The sequence below is a fragment of the Musa acuminata genome, chromosome BXJ1-9, assembly GCF_036884655.1.
Source record: "Musa acuminata AAA Group cultivar baxijiao chromosome BXJ1-9, Cavendish_Baxijiao_AAA, whole genome shotgun sequence".
In the NCBI taxonomy this organism is placed as follows: Eukaryota; Viridiplantae; Streptophyta; class Magnoliopsida; order Zingiberales; family Musaceae; genus Musa; species Musa acuminata.
This window is the reverse complement of record NC_088335.1, coordinates 42,424,441-42,450,358: the sequence shown is the minus strand read 5'-3', so window position 1 is coordinate 42,450,358 and position 25,918 is coordinate 42,424,441. Positions and strand designations below refer to the sequence as shown.

General features: G+C 37.5%; 2 protein-coding genes across 2 annotated transcripts; one reads left to right on the top strand and one right to left on the bottom strand.

Annotated features, from left to right (window-relative positions):
• The first annotated feature begins 504 nt into the window (after window positions 1-504).
• On the top strand, window positions 505-3,805 carry LOC108952108 (single-stranded DNA-binding protein, mitochondrial-like). The gene is made up of 4 exons (XM_065083744.1): window positions 505-912; window positions 986-1,212; window positions 2,542-2,642; window positions 3,292-3,805. Exons 1-4 carry the CDS (start codon window positions 610-612, stop codon window positions 3,369-3,371), a joined length of 711 nt encoding a protein of 236 aa, XP_064939816.1. The 5' UTR covers window positions 505-609; the 3' UTR covers window positions 3,372-3,805.
• A 1,359-nt stretch (window positions 3,806-5,164) lies between these two features.
• LOC135593583 (clavaminate synthase-like protein At3g21360) lies at window positions 5,165-9,844 on the bottom strand. The gene is made up of 5 exons (XM_065083743.1): window positions 9,712-9,844; window positions 7,898-7,995; window positions 5,966-7,185; window positions 5,630-5,883; window positions 5,165-5,561 (listed from the first exon to the last, which is right to left on the bottom strand). Exons 3-5 carry the CDS (start codon window positions 6,329-6,331, stop codon window positions 5,216-5,218), a joined length of 966 nt encoding a protein of 321 aa, XP_064939815.1. The 5' UTR covers window positions 6,332-7,185; window positions 7,898-7,995; window positions 9,712-9,844; the 3' UTR covers window positions 5,165-5,215.
• Between the last annotated feature and the right edge of the window lie 16,074 nt (window positions 9,845-25,918).

The following is a 25,918-nucleotide window of genomic DNA, read 5'->3' as shown; positions in this document are numbered from 1 at the left end:
TATATATATATATATATATATATATATATATATGTATGTATGTATGTATGTATGTATGTATGTATGTATGTATGTATGTATATGCATGTATGTATATATGTATGTATGTATGTGTGTGTGTGGTTGTGTGTGTGTTTAAGAAGTATTCATGACATCAATTTATCATATATTCTGTATCTTATGATGGTTGCAATATCATATGCTTTACCGTGACTTGAGTTTGACCTATAAAAGGTTGTTTTTATGAATTGGATCGACTTATATTAACATGCATCAATCAATCCTCTTTAAGATAGTATAGAATCTTCTATAAAATAAATACCAATATAGTTTTCTTCTTAAATACCGAGAATTGGAGGCCAATATGCATTGAAATATCGAGAAATTAAAAAAAATAAACAAAATTATTTACTCATTTTCTAATTAATGAATTAAAAAACCCAAAAATGGCAGGCATGCTAATTTGCATGGGTTGACTCGGACCCTAACCTTTCCCGGTTCTCGAGCGCGTTTGCTGCGCCGCGCCCAAAACCCCAGCCGTCACCCCCATTTCAAGCTGTAGGGTTTATCGCACCACAAGAAGAAGAGGGCAGCTCACACCACCCTCAGATGGCTGCTTCCTCCTCTTCCTTCTCCGCCTTTGCCTCCCTCTCCAAGCGCCTAATCTGTCGCGGTCCTCCACTCTGCCGCCAGATCCTTCTCCCCTCAGACTCCCGCTTCTCCTCCACTTCCCTCTCCTCCCCCGACGAGTCTGACTCCACATCCGAAGGTGGCACCCCTCGCTCGGAAGAGACCACTCCCCCTTCCCCCTCAATTGGCGCCGCTGATGCCACAGCTGCCTCCGAGGCTCCCCAGCGGCGTGCCCCCTTCCAACGCCCCCTCGAAAGCGGCCTCGACCAAGGTGTTTACAAGGTAAAATTTCACGGCGAACCCTATCGATAACCGACGGGCTTTGTTTTGATCGGGAGATCTGTCTGTCCCGAAGGCGGTCGTTGTCGGGAAGGTGGGGCAGCAACCGGTGCAAAAATATCTGAGGAGCGGGCGCGCCGTGGTGCTCTTCTCGCTGGGTACCGGAGGGATCCGGAACAATCGCCGGCCCCTTGAGAATGAGGAGCCGAGAGAGTACGCCGAGCGGTGCGCCGTGCAGTGGCACAGGGTTTGTGTGTACTCTGATCGGCTCAGCGGCCTCGCCCTTAAGCACGTCAAGCCTGGGTAAGTTGTCTGATAATATAGCTGAGAACGATGTCGATAATGTCATTCGTTCTATATGGCTTTGCAATTGAATCAATTGATTTTATCTGCAATACTGCTGATCCAAGTTTCTTGTATGCCTTTGTTAACTTGGTTCTCACATCATGATTCCATAATCATGCAATTATTGAAAACTTATCCTATTCACAGTTGGTGAACTTATGATCTTGATTTAGGTGAATTTATTCTATTCATAATTTGGCGATTAATGCTAACTCAGGAAGTTCGGACCGAAAAATGCCAAATGTTCTAAGTCTTTCACATGTAAACAGTTGTAGATGATGTTTACAAGGGTGATGAATCATTGAAGTTTCTTTGGTTTTTTTAGTCATTCTGTGCGATAAGCACATTAAATGTGGTCGAGAGGAATGTCGTTATACCAGTGTCACAAGTTCATCCTGGAAATCATATATGAATGAGCCTAACTAATGAATATGTTCCTTTCTTTGTTGCTACCAGTGGTTTCTTTGATATCTCAATCTACTAATTATTTAATTATATTGATTACTATTTAGCTGAAGCAAACGAATGTTCAGATATGTTCTCATCTAAATTTACTAAAGAATCATATGCCAACAACCTAAGTTGCTTTATGTAGGAACCGTTGGATTCTGATTCTGCAAAAAATGTAGATTAAGGACTTATTTAGTAGAAATATATTGTCTGATTCTTGAGCAAATTCTGTTCTATCGAGCCACCAGCTTCAGTGAGGTAGTCTGCCTATATGTCAAGGAACTTCTTGAAATCCTAAAGGACCACATATAGATTGCTATGCTATTTGTTCATGAAAGCAAGTTCATCAACTTAAATGAACCACGGTAAGTTCATCATCATGAGGAGTTCCACGGAATTTGTGCTATTGAGTAAACAAATCAATAGGATATATGCTTTTTCTCGTCCAAAGTTCATACTTGGAAATGGGACCGTTTGAATGTGTGCACATCCTACATCTATGTTAACTTATATGTACGATGTTTATACCATTAACATGGCCTTTAGACATATTGAGTATTGATTTGCCATGATGTTAATAAATTCCTTAATGTTATATATATATATATATATATATATATATATATATATATATATATATATATATATATATATATATATATATATATATATATATGAAGTAATTTTGTGAATGACAATCATCTATGTGATTGAGAATTGTTAATTGTGATGTGAGATGTGTCAAGTAAATTTATTGTATGTTCTTGCATTTTATATTTTTCAAAGGAAAAATATATGAGTGTCAATGGTAAACACTTGCTACTTCCTTTATTATAGGGCGATTTTGTATTTGGAGGGCAACCTGGAGACTAAAGTTTTCAGTGACCCAATTACTGGACTTGTTAGGCGCATAAGGGAAGTTGCTATCCGTGCAGATGGTATTTCTCTTTTCTTAATTTTTTGCTTTTAAAAGTTTGAAAGCTTACCAATCATCTTTAGCCTTCAAGTATACTAATTCAGAAAAAAGGTAGTAGAGAACTGATGACCCAATGAGGAAGGGGCATGCTTATTGAGTTACAATTAGTTATCTTGCATTTTGTAGTATAGGACTTTGGCTTCTAGTGAGAATCCAAATATTTGTCAATAGATCAATTTGAAAGCAACCAGTCACAGTGAAAGCTTGGGTGGATTTTAATGCCCCAGATCGAAACTACATGTTGAACAGTTAATAGTTTTAGGGCCTTAATAAAAATTCAACAATTTAATTTACTTATTTCATTGCTGCACAAGTCAAAATGCTGAATAGAAACTTATTGACTCAACTTGAGAACCGATAGATCCTAAGGTCTTGGACCAAAATTCTGATATAATGTAAAACATAATATTAAAGCTTTTATTTAGAAATCAGCAAATAATTAAATTACATTTAGTATAAGTTCTTCAAAGTTACAGTCAGATTCATTGGGCTTGTGAGAGTAGAATGCCTATAGTGCCCTTGAAAAGAAGCCATATGAATAAAGAACTAATGAATGTAGATGGATTTTTATCCATGATCAACATACTTAAAATGGATTGAAATTTCCACAGGTCGTCTTGTGTTTCTTGGCGACGTAAGCAAGGCTGCTGAAACCGAGCAAGGAGGGCTCAGAAGCGCTGGCTATTATTGAGAACAATCATCCAGTTTTCCAAGGTCGCCGCTACAGATGAAATAAAGCACAGCACGGCTTCATTTCTTTAACCCATATCACCACCGTGATTTCTTACAGATTCCGTCGTCAGCTTCCATGGACGTACACGGATGCTTCCAACAGATGATTGGGAATTGGGTGTCTCACTATGTCGCTAGAACTAGTCATAGGTGCTGTATGTTGCCCTTCAGTAAAATTTCCTTCTCGAAGAGTCTGCCCTATTGCTTACTGCTGTAATTTGGGCAATGGCTTGTTCAAAATTTGACCAAAAATGTTCATTTCGTTTCCACTATCAGTTCTTTTACTATGTAAGCTTCAATTATATGTTTGCATCATTTGATACATATTACTATGTAAGATTTAATTGTTTGGAATATAATCAGGTAATAATATATCAACATTTTAATTGGTGACGTTTGTTTTTTTAATTATACTAACTTATGTAAACTATAGATATTAATATCGTAGCGTAACTCGTACTGTTTTGTAACCTGAACAACTCATATCCAGATGGAACTGAGGACCCCATAGATCGGGTTCCTGAGAGCCTAGGTATGGATAGGGTAAGGGTTTGACGTACACTAAGGGGGTGTAATTAACAAAATCCCGTACTGTTCTTTCCAGGAAAGAACTCGTTGAGTTACTGGTACTAATCAGTCATTGGATCACCGAGTTCATGATTAAACCAACTTGTCTAGTTGACTTTTTCAATTCAATAATCAAGTGAAAGGATAAGGAACTTAAAAAGAAAGCATCTAATCAACAACACTTAAGCTGGCTTCCTGAACCAACAAATTCTTGCTATCTTTCTAAAGGGAGCTTAACTGTAGGGCAACCCATCAAGGAAAATAAAGATGCTTTTCTACTTTTTTTTCAGACATCTTTCTCATTTCTTGATGATTACTGTTTGCTTCCACTATCTACTGTTAAGCATACACTGCAAAGCACCTAAGTCCATGACATATGTTGCTTTTCCATTCTACAATCTTCCATGCAATATAACAAATAAATTTACTTTTATCATCAATCTGTATTTTATATCATCCAAGTGATCTATTATTCAGATCATACTTCTGGAGAAATGCAATGCAAGAAGGTAAGTATAGCAGCCATTGAGGGTGGTGTGAGCTGCCCTCTTCTTGTGGTGCGATAAACCCTACAGCTTGAAATGGGGGTGACGGTTGGGGTTTTGGGCGCGGCGCAGCAAACGCGCTCGAGAACCGGGAAAGGTTAGGGTCCGAGTCAACCCATGCAAATTAGCATGCCTGCCATTTTTGGGTTTTTTAATTCATTAATTAGAAAATGAGTAAATAATTTTGTTTATTTTTTTTAATTTCTCGATATTTCAATGCATATTGGCCTCCAATTCTCGGTATTTAAGAAGAAAACTATATTGGTATTTATTTTATAGAAGATTCTATACTATCTTAAAGAGGATTGATTGATGCATGTTAATATAAGTCGATCCAATTCATAAAAACAACCTTTTATAGGTCAAACTCAAGTCACGGTAAAGCATATGATATTGCAACCATCATAAGATACAGAATATATGATAAATTGATGTCATGAATACTTCTTAAACACACACACAACCACACACACACATACATACATACATATATACATACATACATATACATACATACATACATACATACATACATACATACATACATACATACATACATACATACATATATATATATATATATATATATATATATATATATTTATATTTATATATATTTATATTTATATTTATATTAGAGTTGATGCTTAACACAGTTGATCTTTTATTGTTGGCTATTGGAAGGACCAGTTCACTTGCAGGTGGCAACGAGGACTTTCCTCGGCGGCAGCGAAGGCCGCCTCCCATGGAGCAAGGCCAGATTATCCAAGAAGAGCACGTCCCCTTCCTCCCACTTGAACTGCACGCTCTCCTCCTCGATGATCTCGCCGCACCTCTTCACGACGTGTTCGGGTATCTCCGACCCGTCCGCCATGGTCGCCGAGCTGGTCTCCTTGCCATGCATGCCGACGACGGTGTTGAACCACATGCGCCTTGCCTTCCTCCCCGGGAAGACCCGAGTCAAGGGCCGCGGCCCCAAGATGGTCGTCGCCCCGCCGTTTGGGAGCCACTCGATGTTCATTCCCAGTGCCCTGGCCCTGCACCGTTGACTCCATTCATTAGAACTACATGCTTCTGCTGTGGAGGACGAGATGGATGATGGCACCTTCGCTCTGCTTCGACCGGATCGGATGTGCCGAAGGCGTCCTCCCATCCTCTTCCCCTCATGGAGGTGGTGTCGTTCTTGCTGACGGCAGTGAAGGTGTATCGCAGTCCCTTCTCCTCCATCTCCCTCACGTTGTCGGGGTACTCCTCAAGCATTCTCTCCGTGACTCGAAAGCTCGGCACGAAGGGCGTCTCACCGCCCTCCGGCGGCGGCACTTGGCAGAAAAGGATCACCTTGGTGGGGAATTCGTTGATCTGACCATCACATATCAGTAAAAGGTACATATATCTGATCACTTCATCGATCGAACAAGGAAGCATGGGGCTTCGAGCTCACCAGAACCATCTCATGGTGGTAGTATATGAACTCGGACAGGGGTCCTTCGTTGGCGGTCCACACGCGCTTGTGGACGTGAGTCCTTGGCGCAGGGCCGACATAGCGAATGTCGTCCCACCCGAAGGCATCGACGATCTCGTTGAAGCCCTCGGCGTCGCGCACGTCGAATCCCCTGAAGAGGACGGCGCTGTGCTGCAGCAGCTTCTCCTCGAACCACACCTTGTTGGCCTTGAGCGTTGCCACCAGTGAGCATAGGCCTCGCTTTTGGGCTTCGGCTGGGCGGAGCACCAGCGGCATCTGCTCTCCGTCAACGAGCTTTTGGCCCTTGCATTCGCCCACCTCAAACTCGTTGTTCACCACCTCCATTACTGCTTTGGGACTCTCTCTCTCTCTCTCTCTCTCTCTCTCGCTCTCGTTTGTGTGTGAAGAGAGGATCGTGGCCTGATAAAGGAGAAGCCACGCTAGTTAGACAATAGATCCATTAGAACAGACAAGAACATCAATAGATCCATTAGAACAGACAAGAACATTTTTTGGTGTAGAAAGTGCCAGAAACTGTCGGATGGCAACGATGAATCCTATAGAGAACGTAGTATGCCAAATGTGTTGAGCTTTGGAAGCCATGTACAGATTACAAGAAGCTTTGGAGACTTGGTAATGAGTGATTTTGGCTTGTACTTGTCGAGAGGAAATCCTTCAACGACAACCATAATTAAGGTCACGTATTTCTCCATTCATAGAAAGAAAAAATGAGTTATTATAGCAGAGCCCAGACATTAACCATGCAGCCGTTTCACATAGGCTCAAATCTCCCTGCAACGAACTGTCGAGAGCCAGCACTATCTTAGCTAGAGTGTTTCATCCCAAGTAGCTGCTCATGGCCATTAATCAATCTATCATTTTGTGTACTCGTCCAATAAGTTTCTACATATGAATCTCGCAGCTTTTCATATATGCTAATGCAAGCGCAAGAAGTCCTGATTCATCATTTCACTTGTTCAAGTACATTTAGATAAATCTCAATGTCACTGTCGAACAAGTTCAAAATATCAAATGGCGTCTCATAACATGTTTCATGAAGCAAACGTTGCCAGTGTCACCCAACATAGAACAATAACTTCAGATGAAACTTGGACAAACAGGTCCTTTTGATATGCCAAGGCGAACTTCCATCCCGTGATGCATGTCCAGTGGCTTGAATGTTTCCGAGTCCTGTGGCACTGCAAATCCGAAAAGAGAAAAAAATATTAGACAACAACACAGCATGTAAATTCAAAAACAATAATGGAAAAAGAAAAAAGAAAAAAAATATTATAAACTGTGACAGACTCATTTAAGTAAAGCATCATAATAACCATAACCAGTTCTTCTAGTTGTACTGGAAGATAGCACTACCAGTAAGTTGGTCAAAAAGCCACACTTCACTTAACACTCTAAATCTCTAAGGCTCACGAGAATTGCCAACAATCTGCTAACCCATTTGTCCAAAACTACAAGCAGCAAATTAGATGAAAATTCTGCATTGCCCTGCCATATATGAAGGTACATAAGAGCCATTGATACTTGGAAATCCATATTGATAATGATCTCAGACTCATTACATAGGGTCCTCTTTCCTGAGTAAGCAGGGTGCATTGTGCATACATGTGTCAGCATGCTTAGCTCTTCACCATGGACTATAATTGTCACATGCTAAATGAAAACATAGAACAATCCTAAATGAAGATATTGATTTATCAGCAGAAATAGTGAGGAGCAAACTAGGATAGTCAACAAAATATCATAAATTTCCACAATTGTGACAGAAAGATAGCATTATATCCCTTACGAAAACAATATGCAAGGAATGCTAGACATATGCAAAAACTTCTCAGAGACTAAATTTGAGAAATTGAAAGAGATAAAACTTGTAAAAGAAGAAAAAACACATACAGTTAAGGTAATCTTCAAAAGCAAAATCATCCAAGCCACCAGTGAGAGCCTCAAATCCTAGCATGGAAGAGGGCAATGCTCCGGGAGGTCTTTGGAATCTGCAAATGATAATGCAATCCTATTAGGAACATAAAGAGTTATACTAGATAAAAGAAGTCAAATTAGTATATCAGATATTACATGCTAGGTCAGTCTCACATATCAGAAATTAATACTCATCAGATACTTACCCCATTGATCTTAAACACATTGTTCAGTCATTTCCTAACAAACAAAGATTGGACACTTAGAAATATAGGTGCACACTCTCAGAGTACCTCCAATGGCTTCTAGATGTTGACCAAATCATAAGCATTAGACAAGATATACACTTAGTTTTAGGTGTGAACTTGCAATTATTGCATTAAATATCTGATATCAGAACACCATTTATCTTTTCTTCACTTCTAAATTTCTTCCTAGCTCCTTGGTATTTCCAGCACTTTGTTATTGGCAAATAGCTTCTTGATAAAACCCTCATGTCATTTTCTTAGATTGACTTAGAATAAAAGTCCATACAAAAAATGCAAACCAAAATTTTCATATAAGATTTACCAATCCTATGTCTACCTCACAAATGGTCTAAACAGAAATTAATACTTCAAAAATAAATGTTTAAATTTTTTGCATATTTAAAAATTATGAACCACCTGAAGCTATTCAAGATGCTTGACAACTAAATACATGTTTAATCCAAATTCAGGTTGTCTTAAGATTTTTAAGCCTGAGTCCATGATCCGACACAACCTGCCCAAATTTGGGAAAACTTATGGTTTGCATGGTCAAGTTACACCCACTATATAAACTTAAAATACTCTTTCATTGTATTTCAATCTTATGTGTAGGTCATCTATATTCAAATAAAGAATATTTATCCTTAAACCATTAAGGAGCTGCATCAGCGAAATGTGAAATATGCTGGTAGATAATGATATTACCTAAAGGCAACCCTAGACAACAAGGACCAGTTAATAGGCAATGCCAGATCTTACATTCTCCCTGTTGACCCATATCATATATATAAGTTAATGGGGGAAACAACCTAACCCACTTTCCAGATCTAAATGAGAGGCCGATATATATGAAAAGGTTTTTGAATATCACAAAAAAAAGGGAAAAAGACAGATGTATGGGCCAAGCAAGTATAAGACAACAAAGTAGCCAACTACATCAGAATATGAACTTATCAGCCAGTCAACCACCTTCATACAAACACTTCAATATGCAAGAGGAAAGATTTGGGAAAGCTGAACTCAGTCAGAGAAGGAACTAGAGATGCTTGGACCTTCAAGGTAACCCACCCCAGATGGGCCTCTCTTCTTTGGTTCATATTTGTCATATATATAAAGATGAGACAAGCTCAGAGCATATTTCCACTCACTAAAACGTTCTGAATCAAATAAAAAAAAGACGGAGAAACAATACTATACAAACTTTTTCACCTACAATTTCACCGCCATACAAACCCATCCCCATGCTTATGTTTCTGATCAGCCTTGCTACAACTATAAGACGAAAACTTCAACCATAAATATGCGCTATTTTTCTCTCGATTCAGTACATTTCACTCAATCAAGTAAGACCCCCTTAGATAATATACAGCAGACCACCATTAGAAGCCTGAACAAGTGCAGGAGAAAGCATAGAATACAACTCGCTACTCTGAGCTTCTAATAACTAGATCAAATAGTCAGTACCAATATGACATTCATAATCAGTGGCTGTTGCGACATTGCATATCGTGACTTTGATTTTGCTGAGAAAATAATACATACCTGGACAGAATTTGGGCATCGAGATCTCTCCTCAGATTGAAAGCCGTTCCGTAGGTAAGGTCCAACCCCATCCGCTTCTTCTCCTCCCAGATTCTACCCGTCTGGTCGAGATCAGACCCAAAGACACACCAACGACAACAAAATAAGGACTGATTAGGCTCCAAACTTGCTCAAACCAGTCCGAACTCGGGCCCAATTGGCCCCTACTTATGTTATACGATTAACACCTAATCCTAATCCTAATTAACGTGCTAACTACGAATTTAAAGATATTTTCTAAGCTATTACAAAGTCCGCAAGTCAAGACTTTTTCCGACGAGCTCCGACGAACTTTCGATGGTTTTTCGACGAACTCTCGGAAACCATTCTGCGGACTCTCGGCAAGCTCCTAGACTTCATGATTTGATCTTGGCGAGTTCGAACGAGCTTCTTCGGCAAGCTCCGATCTTTCTCGGTGAGCTCCGCGAACTTCCAACGAACCTTCCGGCGAGCTTCCGAAAACCCTTCGACAAGCTCTCTACTCATTCTCGGCTAGTTCCGGCAGCATTCCCGACGAACCTTCGGACTTCCATCGAACTCTCGAACTCGCAACAAATCCTTCGCGCTTGACTCCGACACTTTGTTTCGCTTTATGTCTTTATCGTTATCGTAGTTAATCCTGCACACACAAGCCAAAACTCTACTCCGATCTAGACAATTATTATAACGCGAATTGACATTCTGTTGCCCGACACATCATTGGTTAACGCTTCGTCCGATTCTTCAGCGCATCGTCCTCTCTTGCGGCTTGTTGCCCAATCGACGGTTGACCTCTACAACCCCGATATCCTTGGCGCAATTCCGCTCTTGGCCCGATGCCCGATGCCCGACGTCCGAAGCCTTCTGTCATCCAATATCCTAACGTGATCTCCTCTGGCGCAACGTCAATTCCTCCTGCATTAACTGTCTAATCCTGATCGAGTAGACCTGCATTACTCAAAATACAGTTAAACATCTAAACACAATCAATTAGTTTCATCATCAAAATCCGAGATTTAACACTAATTATAGATTCTCTTGTATTTGAACCCTTATAACATCTTACTGTTTGTACTTTTAAAAGTTATATTAGGCTCTTTATGGTTATGAAATTAAAATAAAATTTTTTTTTTTTATAATATTATTTATTGCACTGATGGAAGACATTGTATCTGATATCACATACTTAATTAGTATTTTACGAGTAATAAAATGATCATTTAATCAGTTAATTCAATGGTAGAAAAAAGAGCGCTTGACCTAGGGTGGCCCCGGGTTTGACTCCTTTTTTTTTTTTTAAACCCTAAATCAGTCACGTAGGGTTTGCAGTAAAGCTCTTCACAATCAACATGTGCTTCTCTACAACATCTCAATATCAGGTCAGAGTTTTAGCAATATTGTGAATATTAATATCAAGTTAGAGTTCTAGCTTAAGTTTGAATATGTATGGATTATGCTATTGTGGTATGTGATTTATGATGAGAAATTCTTGGATGGAGCATATGTTGGGCTGATAGCCCAAAGTGGGTTCAGCCCATGGTGAGCTTTATCAGCCCACAACCCACACCCCCTCTTAACCTAACCCTAGATTAATATAAGGGGGGTGTGGTGGCTGCGCTTTGGTAAGAAAGGTGGTTACGTTTTTTGGCAGAAAAGGGCAGCAACATGGTGATCTTCGTAGCAGCAAAGAGGAGAAGAAAAATGTAGAAAAACAAAAGAAAGAAAGGGAAGAAAACAAGGACAACGCAGAGAGACTGTTCTCAATCATCTAACAGTTTTCTCATCTTAGGTTAGATCAAATCTATAGTAGACTCTTGCTGTGATTACTTTGGGAGGTTTTAGATATCGTAGACAGTGACGTGATCCTTGTATCCCAGTTATTCTCTTGTGATTGTTGCTAGGGTTTAGGGCAAGAGATTGAGATTTGTATATTCATTATTCTCATAGTGGATTATTTCTAGTTTGCCCCGTGGTTTTTACCCTTCACATTGGAGGGATTTTTCATGTATATCTTGGAGTTCTATTTGATTATGATTTCATTTAATTTTGTTGCATATCATGGCCTGCTAGTATTTGTTCATATACAAAGGTTATTCCGTTTTATATCCCTATCAACTGGTATCAAAGCAAGGGTTTTGGTGATTTAATTTTTGTATTTGAATATGGAGGCCAGTAATGTTTCTTGCATGATTAGTTTAAATGGAAACAATTGGATGATATAGAAACCAAAAATGGAAGATCTCTTGTATTGCAAAAATTTGTATGGACCTTTGTAGGGGGATAGTGCAAAACCCATAACTATGATAGATGATGAGTGGAAGAGGTTAGATCGAAAAATAATTGGGTTTATTCGACAGTGGCTTGATGATAGTGTCTTTCACCATGTTTCTACTGAAATTTTTGCATATTCTCTTTGGAAAAAGTTGGAAAGTCTCTATGAAAGAAAAATAAAAATAGTTGGCAACAAAGCTTTTTTGATCAAAAAATTTATGAACCTAAAATATAGAGAGGATGCTTATATTGTTGAGCATTTGAATTAAATGCAAAGTATTACTAACCAGTTATCCTCTATGAAAATGTCTCTTGATGATGAGTTGCAGGCATTGTTACTTCTCAGTTCATTACTAGAAAGTTGGGAGACACTGGTGGTTTCCCTCAGTAATTCTGTGTCAGATGGTGTTATCACTATGAGTCAAGTAACAAGCAGTTTGTTGAATGAGGAGTTGAGAAGAAAGAGTTCAGCAACATCTCAGAATGATTCACAGGCACTTATCTCAGAGAACAGAGGAAGGTCAAAGTCTAGAAGCAGTTCACGCATGAGTAGGAGCAAGTCAAGATCAAGAGATATTGTTTGCTATAACTGTGGTGAGAAAGGACATTACAAGAACCAATGCAAGCAACCTAAGAAGAGCAAGAAAAAAGGAAAAGAAATGGAGTCTATAGAGTCAAAAGATAATATCACAACTATAGTGTAGGGTGGTGATTATTTGATTTTGTCTCCTTCTGATGATATTTTTTCTTGTGCATGTCAGGATCTTGAGTGGGTGATTGACACAGGTGCTTCTTATCATGCTACACCACAGAGGGAGTTTTTTGCTACATACAGGTCTGAAAATTTTGGTATTGTCAAGATGGGAAACTATGGCACAGCAGACATCATAGGCATAGGTGATATCCATTTAAAGACCAACCTTGGCTGCAAGTTGGTGCTTAAAGATGTGAGGCATGTGGTTGACTTGAGGCTGAATTTAATTTTAGTTGGAAGGCTAGATGATGAAGACTATAATAGCATATTTCACAAAGAGCAATGGAAGCTCAGTAAGGGTTCTCTTGTTATAGCTAATGGAAAGAAATGTCATACTTTGTACAGGTTGTAGGCTAAAGCTTATGGTGAGCAGTTAAATGCTACAAAAAAAGACTTCAGCATAGAGTTGTGGCATAGGCGATTGGGACACATGAGCGAGAAGGGGCTGCAAGCTCTTTCCAAGAGAGAGGTATTGCCAAACCTCAAAGGTATACATCTGAACTCTTGTATTGATTGTTTGGCAGGTAAACAACATAGAGTTTCATTTGCTAGTCCTGCTTTGTCTAGAAAAATGCATGTCTTAGATTGTGTTTATACAGATGTATGTGGCCCTTTGAGAACAAAAACTCCTGGTGGATCTGTTGATGTTCTTGGTATAAGTAGTGCACTTTATTTTATCACTTTTATAGATGATTTTTCTAAGAAAGTTTGGGCCTATGCTTTGAAGACCAAAGATCAGGTTATTATTATCTTCAAAGAGTTTTATGCCAGGGTTGAAAGGGAGATAAAAAGGCAATTGAAATACATAATATCAAATAATGGTGGTGAGTATACATGATTATTTAATAATTATTACAGGTCACATAGAATCCAACATGAGATGATAGTTTCTGGTACACCTCAGCATAATGCAATTGCAGAAAGGATGAACCGCACCATCATGGAAAAGATCAGATGTATACTTTCACAGACCAAGCTACCTAAAAGGTTTTGGGATGAGGCTTTGAGGACTGCAGTTGATGTGATTAACTTATCACCATGTACATCCCTAGATGGTGATGTTACAGAGCATGTATGGTCAGGGAAAGATGTTTCCTATAGGCATTTGAGAGTATTTGGTTGTCGTGCATTTGCACATATTCCAGACAATGAGAGGTCCAAGCTAGATGGTAAGTCTAAATAATGTATTTTTCTTGGCTACTCACATGATTATTTTGGTTACAGGCTTTGGGATCCAGAAAAGCAGAAGGTGTTTAGAAGTAGAGACGTAGTCTTCTTTGAGGATCAAACTTTTAAAGATTTGAAGAAGAATGCATTAGCCAATACTTTTGTAGAAGGATTAGCAGATTGTGACCCAATTTCTCCTCCAGTATATCAGGGTGATGGGGGAGATGTGCAGGAAGATAGTGTAGAGTCTGATATTGATCTACCTGCAGGACATGTTGAGCAAGAAGAAGTTGGAGAGCAACTTCCCGCAGAACCTCAGTTGAGAAGATCTTCTAGACAACGTCAACCTTCCAGAAGGTACTCTACAGATGAGCATGTGATGCTTACTAATGCAGATGAACTAGAGAATTACCAGGAAGCAGTTAAAAGTGAGCAAAAAGAGAAGTGGTTAGTTGCTATGCAGGAAGAGATGAATGCTCTTTAGAAGAAACACACTTATGATTTGGTGCTACTACCAAATGGAATGAAGGCCTTAAAGAACAAGTGGGTTTTCAGGTTGAAGACTCAAGAATATTATTCTCAACCAAAGTACAAAGCTAGATTGGTTGTGAAAGGCTTTGGTCAAAAGAAAGGTATTGACTTTGAAGAGATTTTTTCTTCTTTTGTTAAAATGTCTTCTATTCGTGTTGCTCTTGGTATTGTTGCTAACTAGGATTTGGAGGTTGAGCAGTTAGATGTGCAAATTGAAGAAGAGCTTGTATGGGCTAAAGCAAGCTCCAAGACAGTGGTATAGAAAGTTTTATTCATTTATGACAGAAAATTGATACAAAAGAACGACTTTAGATCATTGTGTGTACATCAAATGGTTTGGTGAGAATTTTATTATTCTCTTACTTTATGTTGATGACATGCTTATTCTTGGGAAAAATATGTCTAAAATTGACAGATTGAAAGAGTTGAGTGAGTCTTTTGCAATAAAGGACATTGGGCCAGCAAAGCAAATACTGGGTATGCAGATTTCTCGTGACAGAAAAAATAAGAAGATTTGGTTGTCATAGGAGAAATACATCGAGAAGGTATTGGAAAGATTCAGTATGAGCAATGCAAAACCAGTTGGTTCTCCTCTTGCAGCTTACTTCAAGTTGTGCTCAGAACAGAGTCCGTCAAGTGATGAGGAGAAGGAGAAAATACAAAAGGTTCCTTATACTTTAGCAGTTGGAAGTTTAATGTATGCAATGGTATGTACGAGGCCAGACATCACATATACAGTTGGTGTTACTAGCAGATTTCTTACAAATCCAGGCAAAGAGCATTGGGCAGCAGTGAAGTGAATTTTTAGATAACTTAGAGGGAGCTCTAAGGTTTGTTTAAGCTTTAGAGGTGGACCACATGTGTTGACAGGTTACACAGATACAAATATGGCAAGAGATATAGATACAAGGAAGTCTACTTCAGGTTATGTACTTACTTTTGTAGGGGGAGCTGTATCATGGCAATCCAGGTTGCAAAGGTGTATTGCTCTCTCCACCACAAAAGCAGAATATATTACTGCTACAGAGGTATGCAAAGAAATGTTATGGATGAAAGAATTCTTATAAGAATTGGGGTTGAAATAGAAAAATTATGTGATGCATTGTGACAACTAGAGTGTCATCTATTTGTGTAAGAACCCAATGTTTCATTCCAAGTCAAAGCATAAAGATGTCAGATACCACTGGATTTGAAATGTATTTGAAGAGAAGCGGTTGCAGCTTCAGAAAATTCACATAGATGACAACGGAGCAGACATGTTGACAAAGACTTTACCAAAAGAAAGACAGGAGATATGCCGACAACTGGTCGGCATGGCTTCATATTGAGGAGGCATGGGACAACCTCTCTTATGGGCTAAAGGGGGAGGTTGTTGGGCTGACAGCCCAAAGTGGGTTCAGCCCATGGTGGGCTTTATCAGCCCACAACCCACACCTCCTCTTAACCTAACCTTAGATCAATATAAGGGAGGTGTGGTGGCTGCGTTTTGGCAAGGAAGGTAGCTGTGTTTTTTAGGCAAAAAAGGGCAGCAATGTGGTGATCTTCGCAACAGCAAAGAGGAGAAGAAAAAGGCAGAAAAACAAGAGAAAGAAAGGGAAAAAAATAAGGACAATGTAGAGAGACTGTTTTCAATCATCAAGAAGTGTTCTCATCTCAGGTTAGATCAAATCTACAGTAGAATCTTGCTGTGATTACTTGGGGAGGTTTTAGATATCGTAGATAGTGTGACGTGATCCTTGTATCCCAATTATTCTTTTGTGATTGTTGCTAGGGTTTAGGGCAAGAGATTAATATTTGTATATTCATTATTCTCATAGTGAATTATCTCTAGTTTGCCCCGTGATTTTTACCCTCCATGTATATCTTAGTGTTTTATTTGATTGTGATTTCATTTAATTCCGCTGTATAGGCCTGCTAGTATTTATTCATATACAAAGGTTATTTCGCTTTATATCCCTGAGAGATAATGTTAGATTGTACATGCGACTTCTACAACAAATTTCTCCTGCCATTCTAATGATTTTATCTTCTAACGATTTCATCTTTGTTGGTTATATACTTTTGTTGGTTCAACAATTAATTTCTCTTGACAAGCATTCCTTGTTTTAGGTGTAGGATATTGATTCTTTAATCGAATTGGTCCACCTATATGTAAAGGAGAAAATAGAGTAATTCCTAATTTGCTGTGAAGAGTAAAAGTGCGCGAAGTCGGGTTGGCCAGGAGTACATCGAGGGAGAAATTATATTGGAAAGCTCCGATTATTTTTTTGGATTGCAATTTACCTTATTTGTACACTTGGTCTAAATAAAAAGGCATATGTGATTGTATCATCAATCAAGGAGCTTTTAAATGTTATGTGCTTTAAGTAGATTGGGTTGTGCTGCTGCATTCCTAAGTTTTGTATCCATTTCACTGTCCCTTTCATTTTTAGGGTTTTAGTGTAAGATTGCAATGTCCAGTTCTATACACTTTTGTTGTAATGGATATCCATCTATCATTGTTAGGTGTCAGTGTAAGATTGTAATGTTCATTCCTTAGTTTTGTGTCCAGTTTTGTATCCATCTTTAAATGAAGAAATTCAATGAATGGATCACTCATTAATGCTTGGGGATTTGGCCACTCACTGCTCTCCTTTTTGGATTGTGGGATTTCAATGTCAGAAAGAGCCAGTTTTGCACCAGTCAACATTAGCATGCATACTACATGGTTGAGTAATTTGCTTCAGATGCTATATTCATTGGATGTGTACGCTGATATAAGACTGCAGTAGTAGCCTTCATTCTTCACTGTTTACACTTTACAATTTATGTATAAAAATATTTAAAACATACTCATATTAGATTATTGCTTTTAAAAATTTTCTTAATAACGTAGAATTCATTCTAATCATATCATAATATTTATCGTGTAATCGTTATTATTAAATATCATATTTAATAATAATATAACCGTTCTCATTAAGATTCATAATTCATTATAATCAATTTTTTTATTTATTATGTTTTAAATATTTTATTTTTTATTCTAAATATAACTATTATTATTAAATATTTAATATCATTAAGTTCTTCATTATGGTTCAAACGTTACAAATTTAAATTAATTCTTCAACGTTATGAGTTGGTGATAATAAATGTTGAGAACATCTATATAAATGAAGATTTTAGTCCTTTGGCTCAATATCTCTTTGAAGTCAAAATGATTTCCTATACTATCTAAAGCGAGAGTTCTGAGCCGAGAAGTGCCAAAATTCAAGAAGAAATCGCTGTAGAAATTCTTGACAATAATGACTGGAGGTACGCTATTTTATTTCTGTATTAGTTTTATTGTGTTTCTATCATAATGATTTAGAAACATAAGTTGGTATCAAAGATTTCTTACATTTGATATCAGAGCCGATTGACCTCTACCTTTGATATGAAAGAGCTTTCATTTTTATGCCATGAAAATGATTTGATTTTGATTTCTTTTTGAAACTTCAAATTATGAGGATATAACATTTTCAATAATTTTAGACAATAAAATGCTCATGTATGCATATTTGATTATATTTAATCATGCTTATGAGTTAATTTTATATGTCTAAAATGTCTAGTGATCCATATAATATTAATTAATTAAGAATTAGTCATCATATTATATATTAAGAATTGGCCATCCTTAATTAATTAAAATTATATATAAAGTTAAAATAAGGATCACATAAGTAATTAGACATCATATTGTAACTGATTATATTTCATATAATAATTATTATCTCATAGAATCTTTTATTATATTAATATAATTAATCAAGATAAAATATCAGATTATTTTCATAATTTACGTATAGGGATTATGAATTGGAATATAATTTGATAGTTTTACCATAAAGACCATTTGAATCTATTTGAATTAAGAGTTTAGCCCACAGATAATTTTTATGTTATGAGATTCATATTTTTTTTGGCATGTTTTACATTGGTAAAACATGCAATTTAGACTATTAAGCTTCAAATTTTGACATAAGAATGTTTGATTTTATGCAGTTTCTCAAATTTTTAATTTCTCTGATATTCGATGTGATATTCCCGAACTTAGTGGTGATAACTATAAGATATGGAAGGAGAGAGTTCTCCATTTAGGGTGGATGGATATTGATTATGTTATTAGGAAAGACGAACCACCTATAGTCACTAATACCAGCACTCCAACTGAGATCACGTTATGTGAGCGATGGGAGCGATCCAATCGGCTCAACGTGATGTTTATCAAAACTAAGATAACTGCTGGCATATGTGGTTCTGTTGACCAGCATAAAAATGTCTGAGACTTGCTAAAAGCTATTGATGAACAATTCATCACTTCGGATAAGGCACTAGCAAGTACCCTAATAATGAAATTCTCATCCCTTAGACTCACCAACATAAAGGGTGTGCATGAGCACATAATGCAAATACGAGATATTGTGGCTCAACTTAAGAAACTTGAGGTTAATATGTCAAAATTCTTCCTGGTGCACTATATTCTGAATACCCTTCCACCTCAATATGGCCATTTTAAAATTTCATATAATATACATAAGGACAAATGGTCAATACATAAGGATAAAATTTCATATAATATACATAAGGATATGGGTGAAGCATCTTATGTCTTTGGCATTAAAATCCATACAAATATAGCTCGAGGTATTTTAGGTCTATCATAAGAAATCTATATCGATAAACTTTTAGAAAGATTTCGAATGAAGGATTGTTCACCAAGTGTTGCTCCCATTGTGAAAGGTGATAGGTTCAATTTGAACCAATGCCCAAAGAACAACTTTGAAAGCGAATCAATGAAAAACATTCCATATGCTTCTGTACTAGACCTGATATTGCATTTATTGTGGGGATGCTAGGTTGATATCAGAGTAATCCAGGTATAAACCACTAGAGAGCTGCAAAGAAAGTGATGAGGTATCTACTAGGAACCAAAGATTACATGCTTATGTATAGACATACAGACAATCTGAATGTGGTTGGTTACTCAGATTCAGACTTATTCGGTTGTGTTGATTCTTGTAAATCAACATCAAAATATATTTTTATGATGGCTGGTAGAGCTATTTCTTGGAGAAGCACCAAGCAGACCTTACTGTTACTTCTACCATGGAAGCTGAGTTTATCTCCTATTTTGAGGCTACTTCATATGGTATATAATTTAAGAGTTTCATTTCTAGGCTTAGAATCATGGATTCTATTTATAGGCCATTAAGAATTTTCTACGATAATTCAGCTGTTGTCTTTATGGCTAAATACAAAAAAAGTGGAAGTCGAAGTAAACATATCGACATTAAGTATTTAGCTATAAGAGAACGTGTAAAAGAAAAGAAAGTGGTCATTGAGCATATTACCACTAAATTGATGATTGCAGATCCTTTGACTAAAGGCATGCTACCTCTGAAATTCAAGGATCATGTAGAGAAAATAGGACTTGGTTCAACTTTGTAATGATATTGAAACTCTTATATATTGTGATATTTTTTTCATTCATGTGTACATTATTTTGAGAAAATATATTGTTATTGGACCAAGAATAAATATAAGGTTTATTCATTAAGTAATATTACCACATTATGATTAAGAAACTAAATACATCGTGATACATGAATGATAATACTCGCTCTTAGAGGACTTATCACTATAATTCATATATTTATTTCTTAAGAAAGTTGTTCGAGAAAGATTAATTCAAATTATTAAGCTAAACATATGGACCAAATGAAAAAATATAATTATTATTTTTAAATATCATATTTAATAATAATGTAACTGTTCTCATTAAGATTCATAATTCATTATAATCAATTTCTTCATTTATTATGTTTTAAATATTTTGATTTTTTATTCTAAATGTAACCATTATTATTAAATATTTAATATCGTTAAGTTCTTCGTTATGGTACAAACGTTACAAATTTGAATTAATTTTTCAACGTTATGAGTTGGTAATAATAAATGTTCTTGATGGAAGAACATCTATATAAATGAGGATTTTGGTCCCTCGACTCAACATCTTTTTGAAGTCAAAAGGATTTCCTACACCATCTAAAGCGAGAGTTCTAAGCTGAGAAGTACCAAAGTTCAAGAAGAAATCGCTGTAGAAATTTTTGACAACAATGACCGGAGGTATGCTATTTTATTTTCGCATTAGTTTTATTGTGTTTCTGTCATAATTATTTTGTTGTATCAAAGATTTCTTACATATCAATCAACCATTTAACTATTGTCAAATAATCTCACATAAATAATTTAGCATATCACCTTAATTCTATATTTATCATCTTTTATATATCACTTGATCCTAACACAAAACTCTATAGCATCAGCAAAATCTACCTACTTTTGTACTGTTTCATTCCCCAACTCTTATTATTCCATCCCCTTCGTTCTAACTTTCATTAAAAATACTATCACAATTGATAAAACAATCATATAGCAAAAACACCATTAATAAAATAAGATTCTAAAATAAAAAACTGTAATGAAAGCAGACATTCATGATTCTTCCTCACTATGATAGCAACAAGAACATGATTTAATAGGACCATGAGTCAGAAATAATAACTAATAGCAGCAAGAACATGATTCAACAAGACTGATAGTAGAACCACTCAAAACTATGAGTCTGAAACACAACTGATTGAAGAAGAAACACCACCTATAGCAACAAGTATTTCACAAAAAGATGATTCAACAAGAACACTAAAATCACTTCTGTTGCAGCAAGGTTAACACTCACAAAAATATGATTCAACAATAACAAGAAAAACACTTCTATTGCAACAAGGTAAACACTCAAAAAAATATGATTCAAAACAATGATTTAAACTATGATTCAATAAATCTATATTTAACACAATAATTTAAAATAAAAAAGATAAATACTCATCAAAGTCTTTATCGATCGACAACTCAATGACAAGTTCTTTGCCTTAACGTCTCATCCTTAACTATTGCTTTAATCATAGACCCTAATCCTCTCAAACCCTAATTAATAAGGTATATTCTGATATCAATCATAGCCTATCAGCTGACCACCAAAAAAGAGTTGATATAGATGACGAAAGCCAAGTCATCCTCCCCTCCACTCAATAGTAAGGCAACAATTATTTATCGTTGTGGACAACAACAGTCCATGGGGGGCGATATGGGTCGATCCCGACGATCGCCAAGAGTAATGATCCTCGGGTGGTCAAACAGACCTGCACCCCATTCTGTCGGTCTCTGTGAAAGATAGACCATAAAGAGCCACTCGAGTCGACCTTTTCAATTGTCGGGGGTCGTGGTCCTCGGGCGACTGATTAGATCGGCTTTCCCTCCTTTTCGCCTCTGTGGATAACAGGCCATAGGGGGCCATATAGACCAACCATCCATATAGATAAATGACAAAAGAAGAGCATCTTGACAATCATGAATGGTCCTCCTCTATTGCCCAAGTATAAAAGTCGACCTGAGATTTTCTTAGGGTGGCTTTCTCACTCTAAACTCTCTCGTTCCTAGTACTTCACAAAAAACTAAGATCATCGAAGGAATTGAGAATCCCTTCTGTTGCAGCAAGGTTAACACTCACAAAAATATGATTCAACAATAACAAGAAAAACACTTCTATTGCAACAAGGTAAACACTCAAAAAAATATGATTCAAAACAATGATTTAAACTATGATTCAATAAATCTATATTTAACACATAATTTAAAATAAAAAAGATAAATACTCATCAAAGTCTTTATCGATCGACAACTCAATGACAAGTTCTTTGCCTTAACGTCTCATCCTTAACTATTGCTTTAATCATAGACTCTAATCCTCTCAAACCCTAATTAATAAGGTATATTCTGATATCAATCATAGCCTATCAGCTGACCACCAAAAAAGAGTTGATATAGATGACGAAAGCCAAGTCATCCTCCCCTCCACTCGATAGTAAGGCAATAATTATTTATCGTTGTGGACAACAACAGTCCATGGGGGGCGATATGGGTCGATCCCGACGATCGCCAAGAGTAATGATCCTCGGGTGGTCAAACAGACCTGCACCCCATTCTGTCGGTCTCTGTGAAAGATAGAACATAAAGAGCCACTCGAGTCGACCTTTTCAATTGTCGGGGGTCGTGGTCCTCGGGCGACTGATTAGATCGGCTTTTCCTCCTTTTTGCCTCTGTGGATAACAGGCCATAGGGGGCCATATGGACCAACCATCCATATAGATAAATGACAAAAGAAGAGCATCTTGACAATCATGAATGGTCCTCCTCTATTGCCCAAGTATAAAAGTCGACCTGAGATTTTCTTAGGGTGGATTTCTCACTCTAAACTCTCTCGTTCCTAGTACTTCACAAAAAACTAAGATCATCGAAGGAATTGAGAATCCCATCCCCCCCCCCCCACCCCACTCCCCCTCCTCCCGACATTGACTTTTGTGTAGGATCTCCGAGAAGACTGGAACCCACCACCTTGTACCATCGCCTCATCTTTCATCATGACAATCATGAATGGTCCCCCTGAGATTTTCTTAGGGTGGCTTTCTCACTCTAAACTCTCTCGTTCCTAGTACTTCACAAAAAACTAATTTGATCATCGAAGGAATTGAGAATCCTCTCCCCCCACCCCCCCTAAAGAAAAGAATAGAAGATAAGAATAATTATTGAAGAAGTAAAGAAGCTTTATTGAAGTAACTTAGCTTGAATACATTAACATATCCCTCTCCTATTTATACAGATTAGGAGAAAGATTTTCCTCAGCAGAATAGAGGATTTCCCTCAATAGAGTAGAGAGATTTTCTCATATAATTGGGGAAATCTTATCTTCTATCATACCCCGCAAGTGCTCCTGTCAAGGATACCAATCTTGGATCGATGCAAAGAATGATTTACGAGCCAGAGGCTTCGTGAGTAGGGCAAGAGCATGCTGCTGCTGTTGTTGCTGTTGTTGTTGTTGCGATTGCAACGGCGACGGCTGCAGTAGAGGAGAAAGCTGCAGTAATAGAAAAAAGCTATAGCAATGCTGTAGTAGAGAAATAAGCTGCAGTAAAGGAGGAAATTGCAGCGATGTTGCAGCGATACTATAGCAGAGGAGGAAGCTACAGTAGAGGTGCAGCAGAGGAGAAAGCTGCAATAGAGGTACAACAGAGGAGGAAGCTGCAATAGAGGTACAGCAGAGGAGGAAGCTGCAACGATGCTACAATAGAGAAGAAGGCTATAGCAAAGGAGGAAAGATAGGGCAGTGCTGGTGAGCGTAGCACTAGAGACGCCGCAGCGGAAGGGAACGGACGTTGGTACAGAGTGGCTGTGGAGAAGATAGTTGCTGTTCGCTGAGGAGGAAAGATTTATCGCACCGATAGCCTGACGATGGAAAAGCAATAGTAGAAAGCTTTTTCTTTTGCCGTCGGAGGTGGCAACAGATGAGTCGACAGCGAGAAGAGAGCTTGCTCTAGGCAAGTGGCTCTGATACCATGAAGAAAAGAATAGAAGATAAGAATAATTATTGAAGAAACTTTATTGAAGAAGTAAAGAAGCTTTATTGAAGTAACTTAGCTTTAGCTTGAATACATTAACATATCCCTCTCCTATTTATACAGATTAGGAGAAAGAATTTTCCTCAACAGAATAGAGAATTTTTCTCAACAGAGTAAAGAGATTTTCTCATATAGTTGGGGAAATCTTATCTTCTATCACCCTCACCCCTCCCCCTCCCCCCGACATTGACTTTTGTGTAGGATCTCCGAGAAGACTGGAACCCACCACCTTCTACCCCATAACGACCGCCTCATCTATTCGCCGCAAGGGTCACTTGGACAACTCTATGCCTTTAGGTCAACACCGAGTCATGTCGATTACTAGTCGATGGCATCGAGACAACAATACTAATGAACAAAGATCTTTCTCAACAATACTAATAAACATAGCGCTCCTTCTCTCAAATCCTAATTAAATTTTTTTTATCAAGATTAGAATCAACTAATAAAGTTTTAATTTGAGCAAAACAAAAAAAAAACAGAAGAGAAGTTACAATTATCGATTTGCCCATCAGTTTAGTGTCAATTCAGTATGTGATGTCATATGTAGCATTTTTCATTAGCGCAGCAGACGCAGATGCAAAGCGACACCGAAGGAGGAAGAGGAGATAGAGTGATATAATACTGATAGATGCCTCATTGCTTTGTCTCCTCTTTCTCCTCGTCATCGATGTTCCGATTGACATTAGTAAGATTGACCATTGTATTATTTTTGCCAACCATAGCACTATCATCACCACCATTAAAATTATTTTTTTTTATTTTCATACTATTTTATATTATATCTTCCATCAATAAAATTGATGATATTAAAATAAATATAATTAAATATTTTATTTTTATAATTATAATAATCTTAATATAAATTATTTTAGTGTATTTACCGAAGTATTAAAGAGATCAAAGAATAATACGTAATTAGTCCTGCTATCTCGGTCAAGTTTAATTATCCCTTAATCTTAATGTCGAGACAAGTCGACACATTTCACCGCCAATGGACGGTGGACACCGTCGCCGCGCAAGGTCCCATGCTCGGCCCCAAGCCAAGCAAAAGACAAGAGTATAGGGTTACCAAGCCAAATCGGAGGAAGGATGGGAGTTGATGCCCTAATGGCTTAAGGAGCGTTCTTGGACAGCGAAAGACCACCACCGCCATCACAACAGAAGGAATGGCGTTCTCATCTTTCCGAGCTGTGCTTCCCTCGCCTCATCCTCCGGCCGCAAAAGACTCCGATGTCGTCGGAATCGCCCAAAACAAGTTCCGGGTATTGCTCTTTCTCTTAGCCTCTAGGAAAGATGACATGTATCAGGAAAAAGAAATTTGAGACAAGATTTCGCTGGGGGTTTCTTATCGATCTGCTGTTCGCTGCATTACACGTTGAAGTTAAATTTGACCCAATAAATAAGTCCTGGGATCATCTATGTGCAGAAAATTTTGGGTGTTCCGGAATATAAGGTCTCTTGATGTTGTGTCTGTTCGATTTCTTGCTCATGTTCCATGATTGAAAAAATTAGTGTTATACTTTGTAATTGCAACAGCAATGTCAGCTACTGAATTCAATGGTTGCATATGAGAGACGCAAACAAGCAAGTGTTGCATGATATCTGACATGAAGTCCACTGGCGTCATAAATTGTAGATCCGAAAGCTTCATCATAAGAAATAGTACTAATGTAATCTAAAGAGAAGGAAGCACACAAGTAAGATATTTAGCATGCCAACAAGAGCTTTTTATTCTTTTGTTCAGAACTGGAATGTTCTAACTATTCGGGATCAACTATATGGATCTTTTACCACTTTTGATTCATGTAAAAAGCAGTATCCTCAGTTGAATTCAGATCGTTTAAATATTTATTTATAGATTATAGTTCACCATCCGAGGTTGCCGCCTTCCATAGTTCTTCGATTTTTCTTACTGTGCTAC